General features: G+C 45.3%; 1 protein-coding gene and 1 long non-coding RNA gene across 3 annotated transcripts in view; one reads left to right on the top strand and one right to left on the bottom strand.

Annotated features, from left to right (window-relative positions):
- LOC135902517 (fatty acid hydroxylase domain-containing protein 2) overlaps nucleotides 1-22,322 on the top strand; it is a 50,751-nt gene that overhangs the window by 14,825 nt on the left and 13,604 nt on the right. For both annotated transcript variants that reach the window (XM_065432643.2, XM_065432635.2), the window contains exons 4-7: nucleotides 799-920; nucleotides 3,475-3,680; nucleotides 4,358-4,630; nucleotides 9,609-9,782. In XM_065432643.2, coding sequence (XP_065288715.2) covers nucleotides 799-920; nucleotides 3,475-3,680; nucleotides 4,358-4,630; nucleotides 9,609-9,768 — 761 coding nt within the window. In that variant the 3' untranslated portion in view covers nucleotides 9,769-9,782. The remainder of the gene's footprint in view (nucleotides 1-798; nucleotides 921-3,474; nucleotides 3,681-4,357; nucleotides 4,631-9,608; nucleotides 9,783-22,322) is intronic.
- Nucleotides 15,051-17,863, bottom strand: LOC139057836 (uncharacterized). Its single transcript, XR_011513031.1, has 4 exons — nucleotides 17,579-17,863; nucleotides 16,704-16,738; nucleotides 15,437-15,511; nucleotides 15,051-15,372 (listed from the first exon to the last, which is right to left on the bottom strand). It is a non-coding gene; the product is annotated as an uncharacterized lncRNA (long non-coding RNA).

Genomic DNA, 22,322 nt, shown 5'->3' with positions numbered 1-22,322 from the left:
GACCTACGCCACACATTATGGCTTGGAAGCAGGCTTCCCCACGCACTAGAAATGCAAAGTGGTGCAGCACACAGCAGCGAAATGGCAACAGCTGACTGTTGGCAAAGGCATGACTGCTCATGCACGTTACTTTGGTCCTGCCGTCATTCCCATAATGACTTTACATGACATTTAGTAGTAATTGTTTTCAAATACCTTTTGAGTGACACTGATTTATGTTACTATATTGATTTTTCAGATAGTGAACATCTGCTTTGTTTACTTGGTTGTACTATGTACACTGTTACAGGGAAAACATGAGTAGAGAGCACATTCAGATATTTCCCTCTGGCATGTGTCCAATTGCCTAGATCTGCAGCAGATAACTTGTGGTTGGTAGCCCTCGCCCCTTTCTACACGCGGTGCACCGATATTGTCTCCGTGTGCACTTGCAGCTAGGACACCAGCAAAGTGCAAGCCACATATTTGAGTGTTCCCTGTAACAGTGGACCACACTGCATGTACAGAAGCAACCTCTACTAGTGTAATGTGTATTAGGTCCACGTTAAAAAGCCCCAGGTGGTTAAAATTAGTCGGAAGCCTTCCATATGGCATCTCCTATAAACTCCATGTTGCTTTTGGCTGTTGAAGCCCATCAGTCATTAACACCCAGTTTGCTGTTTGAATTATTAGTGTTTTCCCGCTCTAGGGGGGACTTCGCCTGCTGCTTTTCTTGCCGAGCAAATCAGCAGTCACTGTAGCATGCTACATTAGGGTATGCTTCGTGTAGTGGAAGAGGCAATGCGAGTGACCTTGCAGGTACATTTGCTGTGACTTTTGCGGTCTACTGGCTGGTTGGTGGTCTTTACACAATGATGGACCTCACTGGGCGTCCTGCATTTCTGCTGCGGTACAAAATCCAGGACACAGTTCCATACCCAGTGAGTCTCCGACCCCTTCCTTCCGATTTTGACTAAGGGTGCGAGATTACTTGAATATCACCGACTCGAATCGAATAAAATAGTGAACATTTGAATTATTTGATTTGCAAATCAGATATCTACGATTCGATTTTTCAAATATTTAATATATTGATATATCTAGACCTACACAGCGCCACATGTTGCCTGTGTCGCGGAGGGCCTTGTGCTCAATGCCTCAATGTTTCACTTTGTATTTGGTGCAAGAAAACTGCCGAATGCACTGCAGATGGGCCGCCTCTGCTGGCACGGTGGTGGACTTCGTCACAGTGAACATTCCCTGACATGCAGATGGTGCGAATTAGGCCTAATCAGCGCTGCTTCATCGGGCGTCTGTGACTAAAGTTGCGGTTTGGTGCCAAAGCAATGCAGGTCTGTTCGCAGCAGCCGCGATGGGGGGAAGGGGGGGTAGTGTCCTGCAAACTTGTCATGACCCTCCAGATTTGAATCTTTGGCGTGTGGAAAATCACGCCAAACCTGACACTGAAACGGCACAAATGGCACCTGCTCTTTACTGTTGGTGCCGGGGACATGCAAAGCGGTGATTGATTCATGTGGTGTGCACTCTTTTCGTCTGTCGTGCAAATTGGCCTTACGATAACCCACCTGCCGTAAAGTTGCAGTACCTCTTGTGTATTTTGGAGAAAGACTGGAAAGCAAAACATTATATGCAATTAATAAAAGATTGCGACAAAACACAGGTCCACTATTAAACTGAGAACCTCATTGATATTCAGTACAACAGAACATCACTAATTCATTGGTTTCGGAGGAAAAAGAGCACTTGATTCTAGTCAACATCTATTGATAAAAAAAAATATTTTACAGACCTTCATACACTAGAACTGAGCTGTAATCAGTGCTGGCATACTAATTTTGTGTTCCCCTTAATGACAGCAGACTGTACTGTATATCTTGATTTCTATGTACTTAAGCTACTGATAACTTGCTACATTCTTGTTATACAATGATAGGAGACTCCCAATCATGTACAGCACAATATTTTCTTGCCCAAGATTTGTAAGCATTAAATTCGATATTAGATTTGATATTCGGCTTTCTCTTTCTTGATTCGATTCAATATTGGATTCAAAATCTACTATTTCATATTTTCATGACCCTAGTTTTGTCTCCTTGCTGCTCACTGTAGTCCAAAAGAGCTGGCCATATTGTTTCAGAATTACAGAGGCAATCCTTAAAGAAGGAATGAGACACAAGATTAAAGCAAAGCTTTTTGGCTGAGATCTTTAGGTAGGAGCTTATTAATCATAGCATGGAGCTTCACTTTCTCCGGTGCATGATTAATAAATAATTGCATACTATTTTATTGCTGTTAGTCAAGATTTACATTGCAAAGAGCATCCAGAAGTGCCGTGGTGCTGCAGATTTTCTGGTAAGCACGTCTGGTGATTACACAATTTTGCACACCATTGACATGTATTGGATGTGCCATGCAACACACTGTTATGTCTTTTTTCAGTGAAAGCTAAGAGTGTCTAAGCCTCCAAATTTACAGAGTTTAAGTGCACTGAGCCATCTTTTGTGCCTCCAAACTACGACTTCCCACATTGTTCATTTTGAAGTTCTTTAGTTTCTACATGAAATTAGAAGGCTTAAGAGCTACCAAAGAGAGGAGAGGAGGTTATAGGAACAGGCTCTATGTTTAAAGTGATAGCACAGGCTGGACAACAAGCTGGATCTTTGACCCACAGTAGACAATGAGGATAAAGCAAAGCTACCAATGATTCAGCAATCTCGCCCTAAATTAAAGCTTCTAGTTTCACTTATTTAACAGGCATCATGCTTGCATGACTAAGAAGCTTGAAGGAGTACTGACATTGATATTTTCAACTTGTTGTTTTCTTTTAATTACGTGAAAGTCAAATTCTCTAAGTGCTAGAAGAATACCGGCTGTAGAAGAATACACACTAAATTACTATAATAGTTGTTTCAACAAACTAGTTTTGGTGATGCCTGATGAAAAGCATGATGCTGCAACTTTCATGGTATTTTTGTGTGATTCAGACATACTTGTTTTGTTGGAGGGAGCTTTTGAAAGTTGCTAACTTGCGTCTACACTCACCTCTGAATGGCCATGTAACCTTCCCTTATGCATAAACTCATAATTATCCTCAAGGAAATATTGCTCAAGCCTTTGAGAATACTGGGAGCTGGTTCGGGAGTTTCAAGATGGCACTCGCCTTTCGGTTTTGCATCTTGTCTTGCTTGCCGAGCTTCCAATCACAATAAGATTAAATGAGGTAGTGTTCTGTGAATGTGACTTACCAGGCTAACTTGACATTTATCTTCAATGTTCCTTTGAGAATTGCCTGCTGGTATTTTCTGTATTTGATTCCTCAGTAATCCCATACGGTTTTTTCTTGCTCTGCCAGTGAAGATGGTGGTTACCCGGCCAATGACCGCCTCTTTGCCTAAGTTTACACAATCTCGGAAGGCACAACTTGGCAATGCTGTGGCCAGTACCACTAAGCCTAGTGTTGAACTCCTCCCACAGGTCACCTTTGGCCAGGTGTGGCGAGTGGTGCGTCAGGTGCTGTTCAACCAGCTGGTGGTGGGACTGCCTTTTGGTCTTGTGGCCCACCAGCTGCTGGTTTGGCGTGGCTATGATCGCAGCCCCCAGCTTCCCACATTCCACTGGGTCCTCTTTGAACTGGCAGTCTGCGTCCTGGTGGAAGAGGCAGGCTTCTACTACTCACACAGGTTTGTTCACGTGTTGGTGGCATGCTCACTTTTGCCATTTAGTTGTTTGGCAAAGGCAAGCTGTGCCATGTTTTACCACGGCCACTGCTCATTGCATTTTGTGTTTGTCTTATGTACATGCCAGAATGGCAGGAGCTGGTCCCTTCAATTGCGCGTCTCATTTACAATATTTCTCGCACTTGTTCTAGCTCACTCACTTGGTCATCTGCTATGCTGCTACTCTAGCAGCATATAGCAGACTGAGTGAGCCAGTCTGAGCAGTGCCACAATATCACAATGTTTCACAATGTTTCTTTGCGGTTTCTCTCAAGTGTTCCCATGTGACCACTTTCTGCATCATGGCTGATACATCTCCTGAGAAACGAGACTAAAAATTGGTTCCTTGAAAAGTCGTTAATCATTTAGGGTGCTCGGAGGCCCACCAGTATTTTTTTGTTTGAAGGTTGAGGACCTCCTTCATTTAAGGCAAAAAACTAAAAGTATAATATGTCATGTCATTACTTCTTTTAAGTAAAAGCGAGAGCCATTAAGGTTACAGGCCATTGTGCCATCAAGGCTACATACCATTAATGCTGTAAGTCAGTGAAGTCATTAAGGCTGCAGCTATGACTGTAAATGTACTGCAGGAATGGTGAGAATTAATTTTTTTTTTTTCTGGCCCTGGTTGTATGGTGCAGGCTGCTGCACCATCCCCGCCTGTACCGGCACATACACAAGCAGCACCACGAGTGGACCTCTCCAATCGCCATCACAGCTGTCTACTGCCACCCACTGGAGCACCTCTGCTCAAATCTTCTGCCACCATTGCTAGGCGTACTGCTGCTTGGCTCTCACCCTGCGACAGCTTGGCTTTGGTTTAGTGTGGCCTTGCTTTCCACCCTCAATGCCCACTCGGGCTTCCACCTGCCATTCTTTCCGTCGCCGGAGGCGCACGACTACCACCACCTCAAGTTAGTGTATACTGTCAATTCTCAATTATACGATTGAATACAATCGATGATAATATTGGTTGATCGAAATTGGAGGGCAATATGAATTTTTTTTAAATCGCAGCCAAATGCATTAGGTGCAGTGTGTTTTCTTTTGGGATAACTCAAATACTCTACTAGGCCGAAATGAATTACACAAATTTCTGAGCCGCCACAACACCTCCACAGTGAGCTGCGACATACAGTTGCAAAAATGGTGTATCAGATCTTGGCCTTCTATGATCTGATGCAGCATTATAGGGCAGTCACTTTCTAGGATACTTTCACCTTCACAAAGTTAGAAAGAAAAAGAGTATCCCTGAAAGCGATTGCCTGAGGATACTGTCCCTGTGTTCTTGCTGTGGCATGCAATGGGCACTGGTAACATAGTTTAAAAAGCGAGTACAGAGGTTTTTTTCTTTATTATTATGGAAGTGCCTGCTCAACAACATTGAAGGAATAAATATACAGAAATGCATGAAGGAGTTTCTTACTTGGAAGTAATTACCATAAATAAACAAGAATGTCTTACCTTCGTTTTGGTGCTGTGATTGTGGTTTGTAACGGATCATGCAAATTTCAAATACGAATATCTTTTAAGGTCCCGAAAGATTTGTACCTTTGAGATGTTACTGCAGTACCATATTTTTCACCTGCTTGTTCTGCTGCTGAAACTTAGATTTGTTATGAGGCTTTGATGTATTGAGGCATTGTTGGTAGTTCACTGTGCATTTTCAGTATGCTGAGATCATTGTCCCATTGAAGTAAAGCGCACAAGATGTCTTACAACAAGCCAGATGGGAGTGTCTGTACCATGGCAGAACAGCACAAATAAACTAGCCAGAAATGCCCATTGCAACTCACATTTATTCACATACTTGTTAAAAAGTATAAGGCTAACAAGCATCTTCAAACACCTGTGTTGAATAAGGTTTGCTGTTGGGCGAGTTGGTTCATACTGCGAGGAAATAAATGTACTTTGCGAGTGGAAACATGGTGTCCCCACTCGCGAAGTGGTGGAGAAGGTGACATGAGGACGTAAATCGCAGCATCATGCTGCAGTTGAACAAATTCAGTAGAACGAAGTCAAGATTTGAGGTCGTTGGTCGGGTTGGCAGAGTAATGGGCAGTTCAGGGTGAAGGGTTGCACAGTCAATAAGTGCTGAATGGCCAGTCAGAAAGTTGATTCCAAGAATCACTTCATGGGAACATTCGGCCAGTACAGTGAACAGGACTAACACTGGACGGCTGGCAATGGTAACACGAGCGGCTCACATTTTCATCACAGCTGTTGTACTGCCATTAGCTACTCGGACGGCATGCGACTCAGCAGGTGTCAGGACTTTACGGAGATGGCTCTGATCGCATAACCAACACCTGAGCGCCAGTATCGATGAGGGCTTGAATGGGTACATCATCAACGAAAATTTCAACAAGGTTCGAGCAAGCAGCAGGGGTAAGCGGAGGTTTCGCAGTCTGAGTCATCAATGCAGCCTCACGTCCGGGGCTGCATTTCTTCAGGAGTCAGCAGAGGCTTTGCAGTCCGAGTTGTCAATGCAGCCTCACCTCCAGGGGCTGCATTCCTCAGTTTCCCGAGAAGCAGCCCACGTAGGACGGGGACGAGGGACGTCGAGGTGTACACGAACGGGACTGACAGCATTGCGGTGAGGGTGAGCGGCTGGTGGTGTTTCCCCAAGAGGGAAGGCCAGCATGGTATGGTTCAGAGAGGGGCAACAGAGGCCGAGGGTCTCGATTGAAGCGGTGATCAGCATATGGTCGAGCCGAGGAGTACCAGCGGCTACTACGGCAGTGGCGGGAGATGTGACCGACCCGGGAGCAAGCAAAGCAGATTGGCCTGTCATCCAGTGTTCACCACTCAGAGGGGTTCCGATATCGATTCGGGAACGACTGTCTGGGTGCAGCAGAGGCAATGACATAAGCGGTAGGGGTGGAACTTGGGTGGACAGCAGAGTGGATGTCCATGTTTGCAATTTTATGGCAAACAACACCTTGAATGAGCGAGATGGTCATGTTGTCATGTGTATGGGCACAGTGAAAACTTAGAGCCATAGCCTCAAGTTTGCGATGGATGACCTGTGTCAAGCTCGGCGTTGTAGGCAGATGTGACGCCGGAGGGTCGTTGCAGGAGGAAGTTGCAGCCATATTCGGAAGTTGGTCAACGCGTGGTATGATGCATTTGCTCTTCGCTTGCTCAAAATTCCGACTTTCCTTAATGATGGACTCAACCATTCAGCAGTTCCTGCAAAGCAGAAGGTTGAACACATCGTCCACGATGCCCTTCAAGATGTGTCCAACCTTATCGGCCTTCAGCATGTCTGCGTTAGCTTTACAGCAGAGAGCCAGAACGTCTTGAATATATGCGACATACAATTCGGTTGATGTCTGGGCGCGAGACGCTAGCTCTTGCTTGGCCTCCATTTGATGTTCCACAGGTCTTCCAAAAAGATTGCTTAGCTTTTCCTTGCAAGAGTCCCAGCTTCTAATGTCGGCGTCATGCGTCTTGAACCATACCTTTGCAGTTTCTCTCAAGTAAAAGATCACGTTGGACAGCAAAAGTGTGGTATCCCACTTGTGCTTACTGACACACTCTTACAAGGTCAGCCAGTCTTCGATGTCGACCTTGCCAGTGCCGATGAAGATTCCCGAGTGACGTAGCTGGGTTAGCACTATTTCCACTGGTGTCTGAGTGGTGAAGGCAGCGTCAGCGGTGGAGGCAGCGTCAGTAGCCATAACAGCGGAACCAATGGGATGCCCGCTGCAAAGATCAAGGGCCGGCTTGTGGTGAGATTACCCCGCACCTCCACCAAAATGTTACGGGGAGAAAATATATGTATTTGCAGTATATACAGTTACAAGGTTGTAGCTTAGTGGCGAGGGGAACACCATCTACCGATCTTCCAAGACACTTAAACATCCTCTTCACCTCCCAATGTTCTTGTGTCTACAGCAGCACAAACTCATATGTGACAATATCCTTAGTTGCACATGCGCGAAGCATGTAATCACATTGTCACAACCACAGATTAGAGCAAGCCGACCACCGAACAAGCCCTGTGCTGGTGTAGTGCTTTAATTGAGAGTAAGCGTTTTCAACCTGTTTCTTCCTTATGAGTGTGTGTTCTTTCTTTGCATTGTTCTGCTTCCACAATGCTTATTGACTACTTCAGCTTTCTATTCTTATATAGTACAGGCCAGTGAGCTGTTGGTGACAATGGCTAGGGAGAGACGAAAGTGCAACAAAAGTTTCCTAGATACAAAAATATAACTAGCATCATGAGCTGCAGTAACTGTTCCACTAATAATGGTATGATGTGGATTCCTTTTTAATCTTCCACTCTTCACAGGTATTCTCTTATGCTTCTCTAGTTTTGCAGCTTCTTTGTCTTAAAACATCATAAATACTTATGCAGGCCTGGTAGTACATGAGAAGCTTATATGTTTTCTTAATTTGTGGATTGATGCTTGTTTAAATTGCATCTATTGTGTACAGGGACACCAAAGACTTGAAAAATTATAGACCGATCAGCTTACTGTCAGTTGCCTACAAACTATTTTCTAAGGTAATCGCAAGTAGAATCAGGAACACCTTAGACTTCTGTCAAGCAAAGGACCGGGCAGGATTCCGTAAAGGCTGCTCAACCATAGACTATATTCACACTATCAATCAGGTCATAGAGAAATGTGCGGAATATAACCATCCCCTATATATAGCTTTCATTAATTACGAGAAAGCATTTGATTCTGTCGAAACCTCAGCAGTCGTGGAGGCATTACGGAATCAGGGTGTAGATGAGCCGTATGTAAAAATACTGAAAGATATCTGTAGCGGCTCCACAGCCACCGCAGTCCTCCATAAAGAAAGCAACAAAATCCCAATAAAGAAACGGGTGAGGCAGGGAGATACGATCTCTCCAATGCTATTCACAGCGTGTTTACAGGAGGTGTTCAGAGACCTGGATTGGGAAGAATTGGGGATAAAAGTTAATGGAGAATACCTTAGTAACTTGCGATTTGCTGATGATATTGCCTTGCTTAGTAACTCAGGGGACCAACTGCAATGCACGCTCACTGACCTGGAGAGGCAAAGCAGAAGAGTGGGTCTAAAAATTAATCTGCAGAAAACTAAAATAATGTTTAACAGTCTCGGAAGAGAACAGCAATTTACAATAGGTAGCGAGGCACTGGAAGTGGTAAGGGAATACATCTACTTAGGGGAGGTAGTGACGGCAGATCCGGATCATGAGACGGAAATAATCAGAAGAACAAGAATGGGCTGGGGTGCATTTGGCAGGCATTCTCAGATCATGAAGAGCAGGTTGCCATTATCCCTCAAGAGAAAAGTATATAATAGCTGTGTCTTACCAGTACTCACCTACAGGGCAGAAACCTGGAGGCTTACGAAAAGGGTTCTACTTAAATTGAGGACGGCGCAACAAGCTATGGAAAGAAGAATGATAGGTGTAACGTTAAGGGATAAGAAAAGAGCAGATTGGGTGAGGGAACAAACGCGAGTTAATGACATCTTAGTCGAAATCAATAAAAAGAAATGGGCATGGGCAGGACATGTAATGAGGAGGGAAGATAACCGATGGTCATTAAGGGTTATAGAGTGGATTTCAAGGGAAGGGAAGTGTAGCAGGGGGCAGCAGAAAGTTAGGTGGGCGGATGAGATTAAGAAGTTTGCAGGGACGACATGGCCACAATTAGTACATAACGGGGTTGTTGGAGAAGTATGGGAGGGGCCTTTCCTTGCAGTGGGCGTAACCAGGCTGACCATGACGACGACGACGATGATGATGATGATGATGGTTGCGTACATCAAGTGGACTGTATGATATTCATTCATGTTTTTGTACTCGCATAACATACCTGCCTGTGTCTGTGATGTCCTGTGAATATTTGTCACCTGGATAGGAATTTATATGTTATTACTTTGCAGGTTCAACAACAACTATGGCGTGCTGGGTGTACTTGACCGACTGCATGGCACGGACCAGCAATTCCGACAGACAGATGCCTATCGCCGTCATGTCATGTTGCTCAGCCTGGTGCCTCTGAAGGAACTGTGGCCTGCTGAAGGAAAGAAGAGCTCCCAGTAGCAACCTCTGCATGTGTAAGTACCCTTAGCTCATAACTTGTAGTAGGCTAGCTTTGAAATATAGGTTGTCCCACATCATAGGCAGAAAGCTTTAATTTTCCGTGGGGGGGTCACAACTACTGAACATCTTTGTGGTTATGTCAATGGCTTTTGGTAAGTGAAAATAATTTATTAAGTGCTTCTGAAAATTTATCAGCATTTCCTTCTTCAGCTACTGATCTTGGCAACCAGTTCCACTCCTGGATTGCCAAATGCAGAAATGAAAAACGAGGTAGGTAGGTGCAGGCAATTAGTCGACAAACTTTAAAAGAGTGGTCCAAGCGTGAAAACGTTACAGCTGGAATCGTTATTATTGAGTTAGTTTAAGGTGTAGGGTTGTGATATATCTTGTGAAAAAAATATTGAATGAGACGCCTTCCTTCATCTTTCTAGTATTGCAAAGTCAAGGCTGTCTTTGATTTTAGGTACACTTGAAAAGGAAGAGTAATCCGATGCGATGAACCTAACAGCTTTGTTTTTTAATGATTCAAGCCTCTTGATGATGTCTGCTTGATGAGGGTTCCAAATAATAAAACAGTGTTCAAGTTTTGATTGAACAATTGAGTTGTAGGCAAGAAGTTTTGTGTCCTTATTAGCTTGGCGAATTGTGCGCCGGAGGAAGGGAAAAGTCCGATTTGATTTTCCCAATAGCCAGTCAATATGTGTGTGCCAATTCAAAAGTTAAATGAACACCTAAATATTTAAATGACTCAACTAGTTCAGGTACCTCATTATTTATTGTATAAGTGTGCGACACAAAGTTATTAGAAGTAGTGAAACACATTAATTTTGTTTTCTTAATATTCATCTGCCAATCATGGAACCACTCATTTAATTTCTGCAAGTAATTACCTAATTCTTCGCAATCGCTATGGTTAGTAACAACTTGATAAATAAGGCAATCGTCAGCAAATAGACAAATTGTTGAGTTTATACCAATGTGAATATCGTTAATAAAAAGTAAGAACAATGTTGGCCCCAGTACTTAGCCCTGGGGTACACCAGACGTGACAGGCTCGAAGTAGGACACAACGCTTTCAACCAATACCGCTTGGCACTTATCACATAAATACTCTTGAACCCAATCAATGACTTTGTTTTCTAATTGAAGAAGGCTCATTTTATATATCAAACGTTTATGGCCCACCCTGTCGAAGGCTTTTTCAAAATCAATGAAGACTGGATCAGTTTGTGTTATTTCATGCAGGTTGGTGGGAATTTCAGTAGTCAGCTCGAAAAGCTGTGTCTCACAAGAGCGTTCTCGTTGAAAGCTATGCTGCTTTGAAAATAAAATTTTGTTGTCGACTGTATATTCCATAATTTGAAATGACAAAATGTGTTCTAGCAGCTTGCAAGTGATAGATGTGAAGGATATTGGACGATAATTTGTCATTTCATTCTTATCACCCATTTTAAATATCGGCACCATGTGAGCAAGTTTTATTCATCGGGGATTTGAGTTACATTGAAGACGTGCTTTTGCTCTGCAAGCGCGTCAACTCATCTTTGGACGAAGCTGATAAAATCAAGCACGTCATGAAAGGCATCGATGACCATGCCTTCCAGATGCTCGTCGCAAAAGAGTCCCCGAGCAATTGCCGAGGTCATAAAGCTCTGTCAGCAGTACAGCGAGCTGCGCAAGCAGCATGCCTCAACAAGCGCTGCTCAGCAGGACACTGCGGATCTATCTCCCTTGGAATTTGGCCTTGGCGCTGCCAACATCTCTGCTTTAATGCTGGAGATAATGCAGTTCATCCACCAGGAAGTCGTACGCCAACTCCCTGTGGTGACTAGCACACCCGAGCCGTCGACAACCTTGGCTCCTTCGCTTCATCACGTCATTCAGACGCAACTTGCCGCGATGCTGCGACCTGCCCTTCCTCCACAGCCTGCTGCTGGACCGCTAACTTAAGCTGATGCTGTCGCCCTGCTCATCTGGTGCTGTCGCCAGATGATGATGATGATCTGATGCTGTCGCCCTGCTCATCTGGCTCCTGACACCTATTAGGCCACCGGCACCTTCCATGTGCTGCCGCCACCTTCACGTCCGATTTTCGCCTCTTACTCGACCGCTGGAGCCCCTGTCATCAACCCGTAACGAACACCTGATAACCGGCCAGTATGCTATTCCTGACATTTTCCAGGCTACGTAGCACGATTCTGCCGCCGTTGCAGCCTCTGTTTACCTGACAGTGGGGGTGCCTCAAGCCACAGGCCTGCTCAGCTTCCGCATCCTGACCCATCTAATCTTCCTCTGGACTCATCTTACAGTCGCTACTCCTTTGATTCACGCCATTCGCCTTCCCCACGTCGTCAATCCATTTCCCCAATGGTTTGCCAACCCAGCTCTGCAGCCTGAGAGTAGAACAAACAGTCGCAGTTCCAGAGGCAAGAACTGCGTTTATGTCGAACATTTCAAGGCCTCATTCTTCCCTGGCAAACGAAATTGAACTGTCCGTAGACGGTGTCACCATACACACACTTATTGACACTGGAGCCACCATTTCTATTATTAGCGAGAAGCTTTGCTGCAATTTGAACAATGTGACCACTCCCCTTACCTCTCTTTCTCTGCGCACGGCAACCTCGCATCGCATTCAGCCTTCGACGTTGTGCACAGCCTAGGTCGTAATTCAAAGTGTTATGTATATTGTAGAATCTGTTGTCCTAGCTCGTTCCTCACACAATGTTATCCTTGGATGGAATTTCTTATCAGTCAATCAAGCTCTTGTTGACTGCACTCATGCCGAACTTACGTTATCAGTGCTGTGCTTTGACCCTGGCGACCACTATTCTTCTAAAGTTGTTACGGCCTCTAACATCGACATTGCACCTTTCTCCGCCGCTCTGGTCCCTATGTCATGTAACTCTGCTGCGAACTCATCTGTTCTGTTTATGTCGTCGGCCACTTGTGCGTGCCACCGGAACTTTCTGCTTCCATTTGCTGCCATCACTTTTTGCAACGGTTCATCATCATCATCATCAGCCTGTTTGCGCCCACTGCAGGGCAAAGGCCTTTCCCATGCTTCTCCAACAACCACGGTCATGTACTAATTGTGGCCATGCCGTGCCTGCAAACTTCTTAATCTCATCCGCCCACCTAACTTTCTGCCGCCCCCTGCTACGCTTCCCTTCCCTTGGGATCCAGTCCGTAGCCCTCAATGACCATCGGTTATCTTCCCTCCTCATTACATGTCCTGCCCATGCCCATTTCTTTTTCTTGATTTCAACTAAGATGTCATTAACTCGCGTTTGTTCCCTCACCCAATCTGCTCTTTTCTTATCCCTTAACGTTACACCTATCATTCTTCTTTCCATAGCCCGTTGTGTCATCCTCAATTTGAGTAGAACCCTTTTCGTAAGCCTCCGGGTTTCTGCCCCGTAGGTGAGTACTGGTAAGACACAGCTATTATATACTTTTCTCTTGAGGGATAATGGCAACCTGCTGTTCATGATTTGGGAATGCCTGCCAAACGCACCCCAGCCCATTCTTATTCTTCTGATTACAGTAAAACCTCGTTAAACCGCACCCGCTTAAACAGTAGTTTCGGTTTAAAAGTAGTAAAGTCAATTCCCCGACTCAGCGGCCATTGAACATAATGTATTTTGTATCCGCATTAACCGTACCAGCTTATTGCGTACGCATCGGTTAAAACGTAGCGTTTCCACTTTTCGTCGCGCAAACATGGCGGTGCGTCGTCTCCATAGAGTTACTATACTGACTCTAGAGGACAAGCTACCCATAGGGCCCATGCATTAAAATCGGGAACCTCAAGAGCGCCGCCATGTTGCTACGCGCCGAGGTTGCCAGCTCCTGAGACGCTTGCTAGACTTGGTGACAGTAGTCAGTTTTAATCCGGCAACAGTAGCAGCGTAGCAGCATGGCGTCTCGCTTGAAGTGTTGTGATGTGTGCGTGCAGCCGTGTGTTTGGGCTTCATAAGTCGGTTCTTTATTCTATGTTGCGGGATGGTGTGGGTGTGGTCCATGTTGGCCGTAGAGCTGGCAGTTATGCAACCGAGGGATGATCCTGTTCAAGCTTCTGGCGGTATGCGGTTTTCAGCGGTCACGCCTGTTGCAGGAGTGTCACTCGACGACGTTACGAGCTCGAAGCTGTGGTCAGATTCCTCGTTGGCGTTCCGTAATTATCTTCGCACGGGCGCGGTATGTTGCAAAAGCCGCTTTCGCGATCTATCGTCGTGACGATAGATCGGGTTTTTTATTATTATAAGTAACGATCCAGCTGTAGGGCACATGTAACCGACAAACGGAAGTCTCAGGAGAGCACCTGAGATGGTAGTAGAGCAGGCGGCGCAGGAACTCCAGGGCACCCGAGGGACAGTGGGGGGATCAAAGCTCGAAGCAGAACGGTACGTAAGTTGGGGCCGCCGAGGCAGGTGTGTGCCAGGGAGTGTTCGCACGGACAGCTCCCCTGGCACGCGCAGCCGTGCCTCGCAAGGTCGAGATACTTTAAAGGCACCTGCGCCCATGGTCTTTCTTTTGCCTCGGCGCAGTGAGCACGATTAACGAGAATAATGTGGAGGGCATCCGGTGCAGTCGCGAATGCATCATGACAAATGTAGCTCGCGTCGCCTGGCGTCTGTAGTAATATCAGAGTTGGTTGTATGAACTTTATGCATAATACGTTTTGTTACGGTACCTCAACGGAATGGGTCTAGAGGACGGTGTTGGTACATTTTTTCGTACCGCCCTAATCCTATACCCCCACTACAAACACACACATACCCCCTTTTTTTTATGTATACATACAATCCCTTGCCATGACGGATCATAGCCTCCTTTATTTTTGAAAAATAGAGGAGGCTATGGACCGATTGACCAGTTCAAGTTGTCAACTTGTCAGTAACTGTCGTAGGAATCACTGTAATAAACATAATTCCACGATCGGATTGTTTACTTTCATTTTTTGTTGTAACACTGAGGACTACATAGAACTTTATTTTGTATATGTGAGAGAAGTATGTGGATATCACGAGCTTAAGCCAATGTGCGATACACAGACAAAGCAGCTGCTACAACATGAACTGCATTGAGGGCCACACAACACATATGTAATTAAAGGTGCAAAATATAGGGGGAAGCTTCAAAATACGCTCTGTAGCACTGCAAAGTATAACATATATTGTATGTGTACAATAAATGTTCAAAAATACAATGCATCAATGTACCATTTGCCTTCAAGTTTATTATGAAGTTCAAGTTTACTGAAGTTTATTATGAGCATATGTACAACAGGGATCAACTAACACACCCACAGTCGAGGTGGCTGTTCGAGGTGTGCTGGCTGCCTCAGTGTAAGAAAAAGAAATTGGGTAAATGTCGACACCAGTGCCACTGCTTCTTGCCTCTGACCTGCACGTGCCTCTGCGGCATCTTTGTGCACAAGTGTGCTGGCGTGGTGAGGCGTAGGAGTCATCCGAGAGAAAGAGTATTGTTTACATGGAGGAGTGGCTGTTCACATTGCCTGTCACTTTCCCTCAAAGGTTTCCTTGGCGACTAGGGTGACACACCCGCAGTCAAGGTGGCTGTTCGAGGTGTGCTGGCTGCCTAAACGAAATAAAAAGAAATTAGATGAATGTCTATACCAGTGCTATTGCTTATTGCCTCTTACCTGCATTTGCCTCCACGGCCTCTTGGTTTGCGGAGTCTGTATGAGGGAGCTGCTGTGGCTAGGCGTAGGCATTGTCTAAGCAAAAAGAAAAGGCCATTTAAATGGGGAATTATGGAAATAAATGCAGTTATGTCTGCTTCTTGCACTCTTCTTGCCTAAAAGTTTTCAAACATAGTATCCAGAACACACCAGCACTTTGACTGCTTCTGCTTTTTACCTGCAGGTGTTGTTGCGAGATCCTTAGTATGGCTGCGTGCAGCATTGTAACACTTGGTGGAGGCATTTGAAGTGGTAGCCAAAAATATAAAGAATCATCCTTGTCTGCACGAATGCTTTCAATTTCTAAATGCAGTGGTAACTATCACTATTGGTGCAAGGCCCCCCCCACATCTATGCGGCAAGTGCCATAGCTCGAAACTGAATTGTTCCTTTATGTTTCACAAGGCATCTGATATGTCCACATTAGGGGTGCGATCTTGTACGCGTTCCAAAATAGAACGGAGGCGGTCCGTTCCACCGAGCCGCACACGATTGGTCAGTTTGAACCATGACGAACGCCATGACGTCAATTGTAAAGTGATATCTGCTGTCAATCATTCCGTGTCGTCTGCTATCGGACGAACGCAACGGAACGGACCGCCAATTTCGCGACGTAAAGAACGGACCGCTTCCGTTCGATTTTGGAACGCGTGCAAGATCGCAGCCTAGATGTGATGTGTTTGTTTTTATTTATCCCAGTGTGGAGAGAGCATCATTAAATGGCTGAAGTACTATAGCGCCAAACAGACGACACAAGAAGAGACACGGACGAGCGCTTATGTCCGTGTCTCTTCTTCTTGTGTCGTCTGTTTGGCGCTATAGTACTTCAGTAATATGCACCAACTAGCCCAACAAAAAGTTCTGCTGAAATATCATTAAATGTTTTGTTTATTTTTGCGTGTCTTGTTTTTTGGTTTATTTCTGAATTCATCATGATGCTAAAGTGACTTATGTAATGGCAATCAGCTTTTGTTTTGCAGAAAAACAATGCATTTCCTGACCCATTGTTTGACATCCCCTCACTCGCATAATTTTGCAGAGTATTCTACCTATATTGACTTGCTTGACCTCCACTAAAGGGTCTTGCATTTTTAAATACGACTCTTTCCTTAAAATCATTAGACACTTCTCATAATTTCTGTACCTTGGGCTTCTGATACTCTGCATTCACTATTTTTGCTTGTTTCTGACTAGAAATGTCTTCTTTAATTTAGAGCTTAAATTTTACCTTTGGAACACACGGAAGGGCTTGCCATTGCATATCTGCATAAAAGGGAAACAGGTTTCATTAAACATTTGCAAAATCCCATTGAAGATTGATGAATGCAGCTTGCAGTGTGATATGACTGAATGAGCCATAAAAGTAACTCATCTCACTTGGTAAATGAAAGCACATATTAGTGTGATGCACAAGATACGTTACACTAACGTGGTGGGTTCTCTTGCTTATAAAGCAAAATAATCGGTGCGCGAGAAAAAAATTATTTTTGCATAACCCTTGTACACACTGACTTAAGGAAAATGAGCTGGAGCTGTCCACATGATGTACTTATTTTACCTGCGAGTATGGTCAACAAAAATGTGTCCCAGCTGCTTAGTGGTATTCCGGATTATGTCAGTATTGCATATGTGCCTGTTGTCGAAAATAATTGAATTTTGAAAGTGCTCGCAGGGATCTGATGTGCATATCTGCAGTTTATGGGTACATGTAAAAGACTCAGCATCAAGTGCAAGTGAACGGTCCCACAGGCCCGGAGTCGATCATGCAAATAGATTCGCTGCACAAATTTGTGACCAGAAAAGATATGCCACATGAAATGGCATGCAAGGAAGTGTTGAAAATATTGCACAGTTAATAAAACGCCTAAGCTATTAATATGTGGCTTGATGCACTCGTTATGCAAAACGGAGGTGAGGCGTGCAGACAGGAAACAAGAGTAGAGTATTTACAAGCAAACAACACGCGCGCCGCCCACTTCTCTACTCTTGTGTCCTGTCTGCACGCCTCATCTCTATTTTGCATAATGAATCCTTACGAACTAGCTCAGCTTTCTGTCGTTCTAAGTCTCGATGCACTCTATTTCGTCCGCATTAGGCACTCGCCTCTTGATTACTTCGTGGCACAGAAATACTCGGTCATCAGGCTGTTTTTCTGCTGTGGCCTTTGTAGAAGCATGATTGTTCAAAGTGCAACAATTAAACAGATTCTTTGAGTTGCTTGTGGCTTCGCCAGTACAATTCCGGTGCGCTGGTCCGCCTGTCCAGCAATTTCCTACTGAAGGGAAACCTGCAAATAAAAACACCGCTCCGCATGCAGAAAAATGCTCTACTGTGACGCTTCTCGAACGATTGTGATGTACCACAAGAGCTGCCTAGTCGCGTGATATTCTCAACAAGGAGATAAATTCGTTTACTTACATGTGAAGGTATATGCCAGACCACTTCGGGGCTTCGGTGGCACATAAGGCACGAGTGTGTCATAGCGTCCGATGTCGACGCGCGATCGCATGTCAAACGAAACTACTACGCATCCAAAAAACAGATTCGAAACCGAAATTCGCGTCATCCTTTATTGCATGAATTCGTACATCGTGATTTACATAAGTCACGGACTTAGCGATCGCTTTCTGTAAACTTAATATTAACGTACCACCTTCATAAAGCCATCAGGTATGCGTTTTTAGGTGACAAAGCATAAGGTGACCTGTACTTGTTCTCAGCTCTTTCAATAGTAATTGCACTGGCCACATTGACCAGTAGCAACAGGGCGGCGCCCTAGAGGTTCCCACTTTTCCGGCCCAGCTTTTCCTCTAGAGTTGTTCTACTAACTCTATGGTCGTCTCCATCGGGCGGCCCGGCAGAACAACAAGCCTCAGAGATCGGTACAACGGCCTCCAAGCGCCCTGTGCGTTTGCATGTGAAGCCGCATCAACATCAACATCATTTCGACGCCGCATGGACGCCATGCCAGAGAGCGTTGTGGCGTCGTGCAAGCGAGGATAAAAAAGACGCCGGGTGCTCAGCATAGAAGAAAAATTAGACATCGTCCGTGCTACCGAACGTGACACGAAGAAGTCGGCGCTGGCCTGCGACATGGATCTGCTGTTGACTACAGTGTGTGGCATTTGGAATGCGAAGTTGCTCGGCAGCGCTGCTGCGACCGCGAAGAGATGTCGGCTACGAGGTTCGACTATTCACCATCGTTGCCGCTGTTGTTGCCGAAGTGCCAACTAGCGACAGTGATGAGGACGACACGGAAATCGACAGCACGGGCTATTCAGGCCCGACAGTGGCAGAAGCTGCGCGTTACGTCAGCCTCATGAATGCGATCGTCGCAAGAACAGGGACGCGATAACGTAACTATTCCAAACGAAAAGTTTTCCGAACTCCGGCACCCGGAAATGAAAAAGGCGCCACGGGACTTATGCAGCACTACTGCGCGAGTGCACGGAGAATACGTAACGCCAACGAGGAATCTGTCGTGCCGTGCGAGTGTTTGCCGAGAAGAGGGGGGCTGGCTGAGAAGCTGGCACGCAGCTTCAGTAAGTTTGAGGCCGCGTCGTCGTGCTAGGCCGCCGCGACATCAAACGAAAATAACACTTACGTCCCGCGAAGTGTATAAATACTGCATGTTTTTTCCCCATTCATCGCACTCTCTCTGAGTTCCGTTATCGACAGGTAAGTGGGCGATCTCATGCTATTTCGCTTAAACAGTACTACCGTTTAGTACGTACTTTTTCCGAGCTCCGGCCGACTACGGTTTAACGAGGTTTCACTGTATTTCCGTCTCATGATCCGGATCCGCCGTCACTACCTGCCCTAAGTAGATGTATTCCCTTACCACTTCCAGTGCCTCGCGGCCTATTGTAAATTGCTGTTCTCTCCCGAGACTGTTAAGCATTACTTTAGTTTTCTGCAGATTAATTTTTAGGCCCACTCTTCTGCTTTGCCTCTCCAGGTCAGTGAGCATGCATTGCAATTGGTCCCCTGAGTTACTAAGCAAGGCAATATCATCAGCGAATCGCAAGTTACTAAGGTATTCTCCATTAACTTTTATCCCCAATTCTTCCCAATCCAGGTCTCTGAATACCTCCTGTAAACACGCTGTGAATAGCATTGTAGAGTACGCATTTGGGCTGGTTGGTTCATGACTACGAGATCGTATGACTAGCATTGGAGAGATCGTATCTCCCTGCCTGACGCCTTTCTTTATTGGGATTTTGTTGCTTTCTTTATGGAGGACTACGGTGGCTGTGAAGCCGCTATAGATATCTTTCAGTATTTTTACATACGGCTCGTCTACACCCTGATTCCGTAATGCCTCCATGACTGCTGAGGTTTCGACAGAATCAAACGCTTTCTCGTAATCAATGAAAGCTATATATAAGGGTTGGTTATATTCCGCACATTTCTCTATCACCTGATTGATAGTGTGAATATGATCTATTGTTGAGTAGCCTTTACGGAATCCTGCCTGGTCCTTTGCTTGACACAAGTCTAAGGTGTTCCTGATACTATTTGCAATTACCTTAGTAAATAGTTAGTAGGCAACGGACGGTAAGCTGATCGGTCTATAATTTTTCAAGTCTTTGGCGTCCCCTTTCTTATGGATTAGGATTATGTTAGCGTTCTTCCAAGATTCCGGTACGCTCGAGGTCATGAGGCATTGCGTATACAGGGTGGCCAGTTTGTCTAGAACAATCTGCCCACCATCCTTCAACAAATCTGCTGTTACCTGATCCTCCCCAGCTGCCTTCCCCCTTTGCATATCGCCCAAGGCTTTCTTTACTTCTTCCGGCGTTACCTGTGGGATTTCGAATTCCTCTAGACTATTTTCTCTTCCATTATCGTCGTGGGTGCCACTGGTACTGTATAAATCTCTATAGAACTCCTCAGCCACTTGAACTATCTCATCCATATTAGTAATGATATTGCCGGCTTTGTCTCTTAACGCATACGTCTGATTCTTGCCAATTCCTAGTTTCTTCTTTACTGTTTTTAGGCTTCCTCCGTTCCTGAGAGCATGTTCAATTCTATCCATATTGTACTTCCTTATGTCAGCTTTTTTGCGCTTGTTGGTTAACTTCGAAAGTTCTGCCAGTTCTATTCTAGCTGTAGCGTTAGAGGCTTTCATACATTGGCATTTCTTGATCAGATCTTTCGTCTCCTGCGATAGTTTCCTGGTACCCTGCCTAACGGAGTTACCACCGACTTCCATTGCACACTCCTTAATGATGCCCACAAGATTGTCGTTCATTGCTTCAACACTAAGGTCCTCTTCCTGAGTTAAAGCAGAATACCTGTTCTGTAGCTTGATCTGGAATTGCTCTATTTTCCCTCTTACCGCTAACTCATTTATCGTCTTCTTATGTACCAGTTTCTTCCGTTCCCTCCTCAGGTCTAGGCTAATTCGAGTTCTTACCATCCTGTGGTCACTGCAGCGCACCTTGCCGAGCACGTCCACATCTTGTACGATGCCAGGGTTAGCGCAGAGTATGACGTCTATTTCATTTCTAGTCTCGCCGTTCGGGCTCCTCCACGTCCACTTTCGGCTATCCCGCTTGCGGAAGGAGGTATTCATTATCCTCATATTATTCTGTTCCGCAAACTCTACTAATAACTCTCCCCTGCTATTCCTAGTGCCTATGCCATATTCCCCCACTGCCTTGTCTCCGGCGTGCTTCTTGCCTATCTTGGCTTTAAAGTCGCCCATTAGTATAGTGTATTTAGTTTTCACTCTACCTATCGCCGATTCCACATCTTCATAGAAGCTTTCGACTTCCTGGTTATCATGACTGGATAGGGGCGTAGGGGCGTAGACCTGTACAATCTTCATTTTGTACCTCTTATTACGTTTCACAACAAGACCTGCCACCCTCTCGTTAATGCTATAGTATTCTTGTATGTTACCAGTTATATTCTTATTGATCAGGAATCCGACTCCTAGTTCTCTTCTCTCCGCTAAGCCCCGGTAGCACAGGACGTGCCCGCTTTTTAGCACTGTATATGCTTCTTTTGGCCTCCTAACATCATTGAGCCCTATTATATCCCATTTACTGCCCTCTAATTCCTCCAATAGCACTGCTAGACTCGCCTCACTAGATGACATTCCAGCGTTAAACGTTGCCAGGTTCATATTCCAATGGCGGCCTGTCCGGAGCCAGTGATTCTTAGCACCCTCTGCTGCGTCGCTGGTCTGACCGCCGCCGTGGTCAGTTGCTTCGCAGCTGCTGGGGACTGAGGGCCGGGTTTTGATTGTTGTGTTCATATAGGAGGTTGTGGCCAATCCTGCTCTGGTGAGAACCACACATTCAGAACCACACATTGAACGACCACTGATACAGGCCACTGGGCCCAGTGTACTTTACCCAATATGGATTGGAGTCACTCCAATAGTGCACATTATGCAAATTTACCTAGCTGTTTCTGCAAAAATTGGCTTCATCTGTGCACATGATGTTGCTCAAAAAGTCCAGTGACTCATCGGCTTTTGTGAGGGCCCAATTTGAGAAATCTAGACGATTCTGCAGGTCCCTATCTTCCAAGCATTGGTGCAGGTTAAGGTGATGCAGGTGAAAGGCCGAGTCATTTAGAATCCTCTAAACTGATGACTTGGAAACTGGTACCTGGGCGGCCATGTCCCACAAACTAGCATGAGGATTTGAGGCCATAAATGCTGGAGCATCCCTGTGTAGGCTAGGACTCAAAGATGGAGTCCTCCGCTGCTTTTTCTGGAAGGTGCTGTTCTGTCTCAGGTTTTCATAATTTCTGATGATAGTTGATGCGCTTGGTCTACCGCCACGCTTCTATAACTGATATATATATTTTCAGCCATCCTCTTGTTGCC

The sequence above is a fragment of the Dermacentor albipictus genome, chromosome 3 (assembly GCF_038994185.2).
Source record: "Dermacentor albipictus isolate Rhodes 1998 colony chromosome 3, USDA_Dalb.pri_finalv2, whole genome shotgun sequence".
NCBI lineage: Eukaryota > Metazoa > Arthropoda > Arachnida > Ixodida > Ixodidae > Dermacentor > Dermacentor albipictus.
The sequence above is the reverse complement of the archived record's forward strand: the minus strand, read 5'-3'. Positions and strand labels throughout refer to the sequence as shown.